Raw genomic sequence first — 10860 nt, forward strand, 5'->3', positions numbered from 1 at the left:
GGATCCTAACACTCCTGGTCCGTGGGGGGGTGTGGTGGAGGTACCTGGTCCCAGGGAGCTGCAGTACTGGGCCAGGTCCTGGGCCAGACCGGAGGACAGCTGCTGGTCCATCTCCCTGAGGCCCTCACTGGGGGAGTACATGCTCTCTGCCACGGCACGGCACTGGTGCTTACCTGCAGCACACACACGCACACACGCACACACAGACATTCACAGACACACACGCACGCACACATGCACGTATGCACGCATGCACATCCACATGCACGCACGCATGCACACACACACACACACACACACACACATATACACACACACACATATACACAGACATGCACATACACACACAGACATGTGCACACACACACACACACACACACACACACACACACACACACACACACACACACACACACACACACACACACAAAATCAACACAAAAGTTACAAGGGGCCTTTGAATCACCACATCACATCCATGGGCAGACACACACACACACATACACACACACATACTGTGGCAACCCGTCTCCGGCACAGCGCCCCTGGAGGTCCAGGGGGCAGGTTGTGGAGGCTGTGTACCACAGATTTCCCACAGATGGCGCCAGGAAGAGCATTGGTGACAGCCAATCAAGGGAAATACGGAACACCCGAGGAGCAGGGCGGAAGCATGCTTCAAAAGGCAGGCTTCCACACTCATTCAGGGCTCTCCTGGTTCGTGTATGCAGAGAGACCAGTCGTCAGGGGTCAGGGGTCAGGGGTCAGGGGTGAGGTGTTGCCACCCTGAAGAACAAGACTGTAGATTCCTCCAAAGATGTTTTTTTTGTTCTGTTTAGTAGTAAGATACTATCTGTTTGGTTTTGATTAAAAGTGCCGTGTTGGCTTGAACTAAAACTCAATTCATGGGCTGTTTGGGACGAGGCGGTTCACTCTAGCCGAGCCGGGTTGCCACAATACACACACACACACACACACCTGTGACCACCACACAGGACTGGGTCTCCTGGCCGATCGCCGTGACGATGATGACCACGTAGTTGGTGTTGACCAGCTTGCCGTCCAGCAGCCGGCTGAAGGTCTGGCTGAGGCCCTGGGCCAGGGAGCCCTCGCTCTCCCCCAGCACCAGCACCCCCTCCCCGCACGACGAGGCGGCCAGCTGGGCCAGCCAGGGCAGCTGGCTGGGGCGCAGGGACTGCTGGCTGTGGGGCGGCAGCGAGGGCAGCTGGGGCATGCCCGGCATGGAGGGCGGCGTCTGGAAAGCAGCACACAATGTTTTATTTAATCATTTATTTCATCTGTTTTAAGAGCTCTCTTTCAAGGAGATTGAAGAGACAAGTCACTTTGGATAAAAGCGTCTGCTAAATGCCCTTAATGTAAATGTAAATGACAATGAAGAGAGACAGTCCAGTGGGTTGAAAGAGAGAGGGGATGTAGCACAGGACCACAGGTGGGAATTGAGCCCGGGTCACACTGAGGCGTGTTAAGTAGAGGGTCACTACCTCCATGCCGTAGAGCCGGTCCGGGTGGGCGGGGCCCGGCTGCTGGTACTGACGGATCTCACTGAGGTGGGACTCCCTCCAGGACCTCATGAAGATCTGCTCCAGGTCCTCCACCAGAGGCACCTGGTCCGGACCTGCCCACAACACATCAGTAATCAATAACAAAAACAATACGTTCTTCTGGGATCTGTGTGTGTGTGTGTGTGTGTGTGTGTGTGTGTGTGTGTGTGTGTGTGTGTGTGTGTGTGTGCGTGCTTGCCTGTGTGCGTGCGTCTGTGTGTATGCGTGAGTGAGTGTGTGGGTGTGTTTGTGTGTGTGTATGTGTGTGTGTGCGTGCATGAGTGAGTGCTTTTGTGTGTGTGTGTGTGTGTGTGAGGGACAGGGGAGACCCACCCAGCTGGACCAGGTAGTAGACGGTGAGCAGGATCTGCATCTCAGTGGAGAGCGGCTGGATGGGGGAGGGCCCGTAGTGCTGGTAGACGCGGGGCAGGCTCTGGGAGCTCAGGTAGCAGGTCTGCAGCAGGGAGCTGACCAGCACCTCGCCCACATTCCCACACAGCTGGGGCAGGGGCCCGTGGCCTGGGGCCCGACAGGGGGAGGAGGGGGGTGGAGGATTAGCTGATCATTAGTTAAAGGGAACCGCCACACTCATTTAACCTTTGAATATCTTTTCTAAAATGCTTTACATTTTCTGATATATTAAAATGTATTTTCTATTTTCTGTTTTTTTACTTTTTTATAAAATAGCCTACTACGAAAGAGAATTAGGGCCACATGTGATTATTGTTTTGGAGTTCTGACCTTAATCTCAGAATTCTGACTTTAAAGTCAAAATATAGTCATTAATATTATATTTTGCTATGTTTTTTTTTTTCCATAAGCAGTCAAGGACGACGGATTCCCCTTTTCAGAATTGGTTGACAAGCTAATTTGTGCAAAGATATTCCTCCTCCAGATGTTACGCAGTGAAAGGAAAGATTATGTTGTGGTGACTCCTGCACACACACAGACCCACGCACAGCTGGTGATAATAGGACGGGCTGGTGGGAGACGGTGGAATGGAGGACACTACGGTGGGGGGGGAAGACGGGAGAGAGAGGAGAGAGGAGAGAAAGTGAAGAGGAGTTGAGTGGAGAGGAGAGGAGAGGAAAGGACAGGACAGGAGAGCAGAGGAGAGGATAGGAGAGGAGATGAGAGGGGAGGAGAGAGGAGAGGAGATGAGAGGGGAGGAGAGGAGAGGAGAGGAGAGGAGAGATAAGAGGAGAGAGGAGGGGAGAGAAGGGTCCAGCCAGGTGAACCAGATTGCTGGGAGGGGGAGGGGCCAGCACGAGGTTGAAAAGGTGGCCCTGGGTGCTTGACCATAGCTGACCCTTGACCTGCAGGAGAGCTGGGACCATCTGCCAGGTGGTTCCCACACACCCTGACCTGGTGTTACCACCAGACCCAAGCCTCCCTGACCTGGTGTGAACCACCAAACTCCAGCCTCCCCACCAGGAAGTCCAGCCAGCTTGTGAAGAAGGCTTTATCCCACAGCTAACAGCTGGCATAGCTATGAGAGGCTCATAAAAGCTAGTTTACATTATTACATTATCTACTCCGGCGACCATAACATATATCCATGTAAACAACGCAAACATACCGTTGAAAATGACAGGCTGTAGTCTGCAGGTCTGCAGCAGGTGATCAGGCACTGTGACGGACGCCCCGTGGGAGGACAGGGACAGGATGGACCCCTGAGGCACAGTGGGCGGAGCCACGGCTTCTGGATGACAGACAAGACACTTAAACGTTGAAAACTTTCAAAATAAAAGACATCGAAATTAAAAAACTTCTGATGCCAAAAATGTCCCAATATTAATCAAAGACAATTAAAACCAAAGGTACATCAAACCACTCATATTAACATAATCATTTCCTTTAACTTCTGATTCTGACTCCTCCTACCTAACCACTGGCCGGTGCCGTTGAGCAAGGCAGGCGCCGGGTGCGCCGACGGTAACGCCGCCGCTGACGAAGAGGACGAGGGGTTGGAGGAAGAGGAGGAGGGCGGGGTCTTCAGGGAGTGGTCCACCAGCGTCGGGGCGGCGGACTCCGGGGACCAGCCCTTGTGTCTCTTCTTAGGGGGTCCGGCGTTGGCATGGAGACCTGTAAGAACACATGGTTAATTCATGTGAACATACACTGATGACGAGGGGGCTCCAACACACGTGTGCCCGGACCACTTGGGCTGGCCTGGTGTACTCACGGGGTCATGGGGATTGCTGACTTATTAGCTGTAGTACTTGATAAGGTACAGCTATATGATGGGGACATTTATCATTATAAGATAATCATAGAAAAGCCCGGAAGCTACAAGCCAACTGCTTGGGGGTCTAAAATGGGGTCACGGGCCAAATTACTCTTGAAATGTAACGCATGGGTACACACCCTGCTCACTGCTTCTGTGATACGATCTTGTCTTGATATTAAAGACAATCATTTCATTTGCAGTGTTGTAAAATGTTAGATATATTTTGAAAAGATAGTCTCAGTCTGTCTCATCACCCAAGCCATTTGCAATACAAATGCGTTTGGACATGGCTACTACATCACATTAACCTATTACCTTATGACATTCACACAGAAGCATGACATTCACATTACATGCTTCTCCAGAGTTAACTCTGACTCTTTTACATGTAACTATGGTTCGATGGTGGTTAAATGTTATTCCTGTTGTGCTGTGATTCCTCACGGCACTGAGCTGAGCTGAGCTGCAGTAAAAGGCAGACGGAGGCCGGTGAAGTGGCCTTTGGAAGTGTCTCATGGGGCCGCCGCCTGTCTTTGATATGCAGGGACACGTGGCTCACAATGGATCCCCACGCGTTACCAGGCTCTGGGCTACACAGGCGGACAGGAAGCCCGCACACACGGGAGTGAGGGGCGGCGGAGAAAGGAGACTTTTACAACCCCAATAGAGAGGTGAGAGCAGGAGAGGGAGGAAGAGAGGAGGAGAGGGAAAGAAAGGCCAGAGGAAGGGAGAGGGGGGGGGAGGGGGTGACTTTTACTGCTCCAGGAGTTTGTGAATGAAAGCAGAAGACAAAGGGGGATCCCTGTCACTCTGTCGCTCTCTCTCGCACACACACACACACACAGACTCTGGCACACACACACATGCAGGCGGCAGCCGGCTCCCTGGGGAGTGAAAGTGTCCGAGACAGGAGCTCTCGCTTTCAAAGAGACGTAAAGACAAAGGAGGGTTGAGGGTTAAAGCAACACACACACACACACACACACACACACACACACACACACACACACACACAAACACACTCACTCATGCACGCACACACACACACACACACTGATTTCTCCTTTAAATGTCTCTTTGAGCGGTTTGCTGTGTGATCAGATTTCATTATTGTATTAATATATATTGTATGCTCCCCATTAGGTCACATAAAATAGTATGATTATTTTAAACTGTGAGGTCTAACACTTCTCTTTATAGTTTATCATGGAAACATCCAGCTCTAATTCTACTGTGTAGTTTCGTGTGTGCTCTATCCTGCTCTAACTCTATAGTTTCGTATTGGCTCTACATGCTCTAACTCTATTGGTACGTGTCAACGTACCAATAGACGTGGGTCTCCCTGGCCCAGAGCGGGTGCTGGGCGGCTGGTTGGCTGAGGGAGGGAGAGCATGGTTGCCATTGGTCATGGCCGGGGGTGCGTCGGCCAATGGTGGAGGAGCAACAGGGTCAATGTGAGAACCCATGGGGTCAACATGAGGTCCTGCAGGTATCAGAAGAGGGAGACAGACAGAGGAAGAGATTATTATTCTATCATTATTATTATATTATTTAAAATCAAGTACATTGATGTGTGTATTTGTGGGGGAGTGAGTATGCCTGGATTTGTGTGTTTGCTGGGTCTTTGTGTGTGATTGTGAGAATAAGCGAGCAAGCATATTTTTGCATGTGTGTGTTTGTGTGTGTGTGTGTGTGTGTGTGTGTGTGTGTGTCTCTACCTGTGTGAGGGACGAGGGCTGGATGTGGCGGTTCATCTGATGTCATGTGACTTCCTACGATACCGGACCCCACATGTTTCATTCTGCTTTCTGCACCACATACACACACACACATATTTTGAGAGGCGCTGAGTATGACACACTATTACTATGTATTACTATAGATTCATATGAAAAGTTCATGACACACAACTTAGTTTGATTAGCAAAGTTTTAAACAAAAATGATAAAAACAAATCAAGAGAGACAGAGAGAGAGAGAGAGAGAGAGAGAGAGAGAGAGAAAGAGAGAGAGAGAGAGAGAGAGAGACCACCAGGAGAGTGTGTGTCAAGCTGTGTTTCTATACAGAGACACAGAGACAAAAGGTCCCCCTGGTATTAGAGTATGCATCCCTTTATTGACTGGGCTAAATAAACAGCCATATAGTCCCTCTGTCCCAGCAACTCTCTCTTCCTTGGTATGTCCCTGGAGCCTCTGTGATTGGCCCAACCTCGGGGGGGAAACATGTACTGGTGCTGTCTGAGAAGGCTGTCATGTCGGCCTGAGGGTGCTTGATGCTGATCACCAGTTTGAACTCACCGTAAGAAATGAAACAACACGTACACTAATTACACTAAACACACATTTAAAACAGTATACGTGCACCTTGATTTGGTACATCTCGGCCTGACAGGACTTTGGATCGAGCATGAAGACAATGCACCACACAAACATGACACACTAATATTCAGTCATTCAGCATAATCTTTGTGGACTGTGGACTGTGAACAATAGGGTCCAAACCCACAACCATTCAGATGGGTGTCAAAGGCTACGCTGTAATAACTGATAATCAAACAAAAATATGCCTAAGAAATCAAGGTACTTTATTTGATCTCCGACAACAGACACTAACCCAAACCAGAAGACACCAAAAACCATACCCCCACTGTTCATGAGATAATTGGTCTGACCTTTACGTCAGTAAGGTTTGCTAATCTCCTTTCCGAGGCTGTGGAGCTGCGGAGAGCAGATGTACGTGATCCTATGATAACCCAGGGGCCATAATAATGTGCAATTAGTGAGTTCTGGAGCCATTATTCCATACGGCCCACAGCACTGACCCTGTAGGCCCTCTTGTTGACCTCTGCTCCCCTAGAGTGCACCACCTGCACAGCTAGTCCAACAGGTAAACACTCTGCTCACACTAGGCTGGGAACAGCCCTTCTCTAGGGCCACACACTCAATCCCAGAAATGTTAATCAAGAATAACTTGGATCTGTTTATTATTGTGTGGAGAATCAGAATGGGCACAATTTCAGCACATGGTTTCTAATAAAGAGCTGAACAACAGTTGTTTAGGTCTTCAGTTCTAGGTTCTTATCCCGGTTCTAGGTTCTTGGTTCCAGGTTCTCTTGGTTTGCTTACTAGGGTTCTGTGCTCTCTTGCTTTGGTTCTGGGGTCTCTGCCCTAAGGTATTGGTTCTAAGATCTGGGCTCTTGTGTCTGGGTTCTAAGGGATTGGTTCTAAGATCTGAGCTCTAGGGTCGAGGCTTTAGTGTCTGGGTTCTAAGGCCTCTGGATTCGGTTCTCGGCTCAGTGTTCTAGGCCCCTGGTTTCTCACCGTGTCCCCTCCAGCAGATGGCGGGCCCTCGGACCAGCGTTCCCTGGCCGTTCCTGTGCAGGAGGTGCTTTAAGTGCTTCTGTTTCTTGGGCTGCGTGCTGAGCTTCAGGTTGATGTGGTTGGCGAACTCTGTGAAGTAGCGGAAGCCCTTCTCCCCGCAGCCCACGCAGTTCCCAGAGAACCCTGCGGACACAGGACGCACGCGCGGCGGGAAACGTCAAGATCAAGGCACAGCTTGTGTCAAAAGTAGGCCTACTCGTATCGTCTGAATCTACTTAATACAAAACAATCTTTGAGTTAAATAGTTACAGTATATATGTTTACAAGGGTTGAATAGTGCATATGATCCAGTGTGTGATCCTAATAGTACATGTGATCCAATGAATGAAGTGGGATCTTATTTTATCTTGCTGTGTTAGCATGTGCAATTATATTACTTACATATATATATATATATATATATATATATATATATATATATATATATTTACACTGTATTACCCTTCTCATCGTACATGCACTAGTGTATTAGCATGTACAGTTATACTTATGTGTATGTATATATGTAGACTGTATTCCCTTCTCCTCTTCCACGCTTCAGTATGTGGTGCAGTGTATATCAGTGCACTGTATGGTTATATGAATTCACTGTATGGTTACGGTCTCCTCTTATGCTCCAGTGTGTGGTGCAGTGTAGATCAGTGCACTGTATGGTTATATGAATTCACTGTATGTTCTCCTCACCCAGCAGTGCGTTGCGGCCCTGCTCGTCGGGCAGGAAGCGGCTGTCCACCACACACACCAGCAGGGTGTCCGGGACCTGGGAGGACTTGACCCCCACCAGGAGGAACCCCGGGGGCACGTCCAGGGGGTCCGTGGACAGGGAGGACAGACGGACACTCCGACCCGCCTGGCAGAAACCTGAGGAGGGAGGAGGGGGAGGGGGGGGGTGGGGGGGGAGAGTTCACACTTGATTTATTGATTGCTGTAAGGATGTAAAGACAATGTCAACAAATATGACAACAATTCTCTCTGGGTAAGCCTACTATAGCCTAGTGTTAGTTGGGTAGGTCTACTATAGCCTAGTGTTAGCTGGGTAGGTCTACTATAGCCTAATGTTAGCTGGGTAGGTCTACTAATACTATAGCCTAGTGTTAGTTGGGTAGGTCTACTATAGCCTAGTGTTAGCTGGGTAGGTCTACTATAGCCTAGTGTTAGCTGGGTAGGCCTATTATAGCCTAGTGTTAGCAGGGTAGGTCTACTAATACTATAGCCTAGTGTTAGCTGGGTAGGCCTACTATAGCCTAGTGTTAGTTGGGTAGGTCTGCTATAGCCTAGTCTTAGCTGGATAGGTCTACCGTCTGTGGTGCAGCATCCTTCTGGAGGAGGCTTCTTCTGGTAGGGCACGGTGGGGGGGCTGGACTCAGAGCCATTCTCCTCGTCTTCGTCGTCTTCATCATCTGCATCCAGACGACCTGATGATTGACCACACACACACACACACACATACACACACACACACACACACACACGCACACACACACACACACACATTTTAACATGGATATAAATACTCATGAATACATAAAGGATGCATGTGAGCACTATGGTCCTGTGTGTGTGTGTGTGTGTATGTATGTATGTGCGTGTGTGTACATGTGTGCACGTGCATGCACATGTGTGTATGTGCATGCATGTGTGTGTGTGCGTGCGTGAGTGAGTGAGTGCGTGCGTACATGCGCGTGTGTATGAGGGTGCGTGTCTGTGTGTACGTGCGCTTGTGTGTATCCGTGCGTGTGCGTGTGTATGCGTGTGCGTACATTCACGTGTGTGTGTGTGTGTGCCTACCATTGTTAGCAGCGAGGGCTTCTGTCTCCAGGTAGAGCTGTGAGAAGACGGGCCGGGGGACCACGGCGCTGGACCGCAGTGACGCCTCAATGGAGTAGTGGAGGACCTCCTGGAAGCGGGCCGTCCGGAGCTGGCCAGCACACGAGTTCCCCATCAGACCTCCTCCTCCTGCTCCTCCTCCTGCTCCTCCTGCTCCTCCTCCTGCTCCTCGCTGCAGCAGGGAGGCCAGAAGGGGGGGGGGGGGGGTCTTGTTGATTATTATCATGACATGGTAGGAATGACAGGATGCCAGCTCTTCTGGCAGAGTATGAGCAAGCCTGTAGCTTGATGTTTCTTGTACAAAACAGAGATGGTCATGAGTTCATTTTTGATTTCCAAGGGCCTTTATCAACGGGAGCAGACCAAAAATGCCTCTGGATGCAATTGGATAGACCTACAACCAATCACAGCAATGAAAATTGTGACACATCAGTGGCAGCCACCTTGAACAGGAGGCCGAAGTTAGGAATAAGAGCTCTCTGATTCGTCTGGTTCCCAGGCTAGCAGTCTGCCAAAAAACTGAAGGATTATTTGCAAAGAAAGGCTTTCCTCTTTCAGGACAAGTTTAGTGAAATTACAACAACAGATGTTTGTCAGATGTGATTATAGAAAATAAAACAACAATGTAGATATAATAGCTGCTGAAACAGATAGTTGCTTGGTGTACAACATCACACGAGCCCAGTATAGAGGAATGGATGCTATTAGTAGTTGTGTTTTTGTTATGGGGAAAGTGTTAAAAGTTAAGACATATATGGAAACAAAAGTATAAGTGTAATTTAATTTAAACGTAATTATAGTTAACAGTAGTAGTTTCTCTAGTTTAATAATCAGTGTATAATCACTCAGTGTATTAATATTAACATGATATATACTATATACTACTATATATACTATTATTGTATGAGTAATCAGAAGTATGGGTATGGGTTGGGTTAATATTTACATAATTCAGTTGATAAGGTTAACCCTGGGTCCAAACACAAGATGACTTCAAGGAATACACACACACACACACACACACACACACACACACACACACACACACACACACACACACACACACACACACACACACACACACACATACAGACATCAAGAGAGAACGCCTTAATAACTATCAGCTGTTCTTACAGTCAGGGCACCCTGACCTAGACCATCTCACTCCCTCCCCTTCTCTCTCCCTCCTCTCTCTCTTGCTCTCCCTCAATCTGTCTGTCTCTCTCTCTCACTCTGTCTCTCTCTCTCTCTCTCTCTCTCTCTCTCTCTCTCTCTCTCTGTCTCTCTCTCTCTCCCTCTCACTCTCATTCAAAAAAGCTTAAGGCAGAGAGTCCACAGACAGCATCAGTTTAGGTTGGATTCAACACTAATCTCAACCATGTTGTATTCAATAACATCTAGTAGTAGCTACTATGTTCATATGTTATTAGCCTGTGGCTAATTAAACATGTTAAAAGGTACTTTTCTACTTTATCTCTGAAGTCATTACATATATAGGTGAGAAGTAGAGATATCAGTGGACATCTAAATTGATTCATATCATTCAACCTGTATCGATTACTTAAGCTAGGACTTGAAGCAGCCTGTGCAACCAGTAGAGCTAGCCTTGCTAACTAGGTCAGACGCAAAACACATGACCCTGCTAGTCTAATCTTCATCCTAGTACCACACATATTAGCTGCCACACACACACACACACACACACACACAGACACACACACACACACACACACACACACACACACACACACACACACACACACACACACACACACACACAAATGCACACACGTGTGACAACGCATGCACACACTCTAGATGAAGAGGAAGTACGGTTGTAGGAAGAGTGTGGGTGATGGGGAGG

The 10860-nt window shown here is 48.6% G+C and overlaps 1 protein-coding gene across 1 annotated transcript in view; it reads right to left on the minus strand.

Moving 5' to 3' along the window:
- The window catches only part of LOC311356175 (protein GREB1-like), a gene marked incomplete at its 5' end in the record, with an annotated part of 15729 nt that extends 6618 nt beyond the window's left edge, over positions 1 to 9111 (minus strand). Inside the window, 12 exons of the mRNA XM_084475932.1 lie at positions 45 to 173; positions 976 to 1252; positions 1500 to 1633; positions 1893 to 2078; positions 3139 to 3261; positions 3444 to 3644; positions 5114 to 5272; positions 5508 to 5597; positions 7110 to 7292; positions 7854 to 8030; positions 8468 to 8584; positions 8958 to 9111. Of these exons, the coding sequence (XP_084332058.1) occupies positions 45 to 173; positions 976 to 1252; positions 1500 to 1633; positions 1893 to 2078; positions 3139 to 3261; positions 3444 to 3644; positions 5114 to 5272; positions 5508 to 5597; positions 7110 to 7292; positions 7854 to 8030; positions 8468 to 8584; positions 8958 to 9111 (1930 nt within the window). The remainder of the gene's footprint in view (positions 1 to 44; positions 174 to 975; positions 1253 to 1499; positions 1634 to 1892; positions 2079 to 3138; positions 3262 to 3443; positions 3645 to 5113; positions 5273 to 5507; positions 5598 to 7109; positions 7293 to 7853; positions 8031 to 8467; positions 8585 to 8957) is intronic.
- Between the last annotated feature and the right edge of the window lie 1749 nt (positions 9112 to 10860).

The sequence above is a fragment of the Micromesistius poutassou genome (genome assembly GCF_964030765.1).
Source record: "Micromesistius poutassou genome assembly, chromosome: 12".
NCBI lineage: Eukaryota > Metazoa > Chordata > Actinopteri > Gadiformes > Gadidae > Micromesistius > Micromesistius poutassou.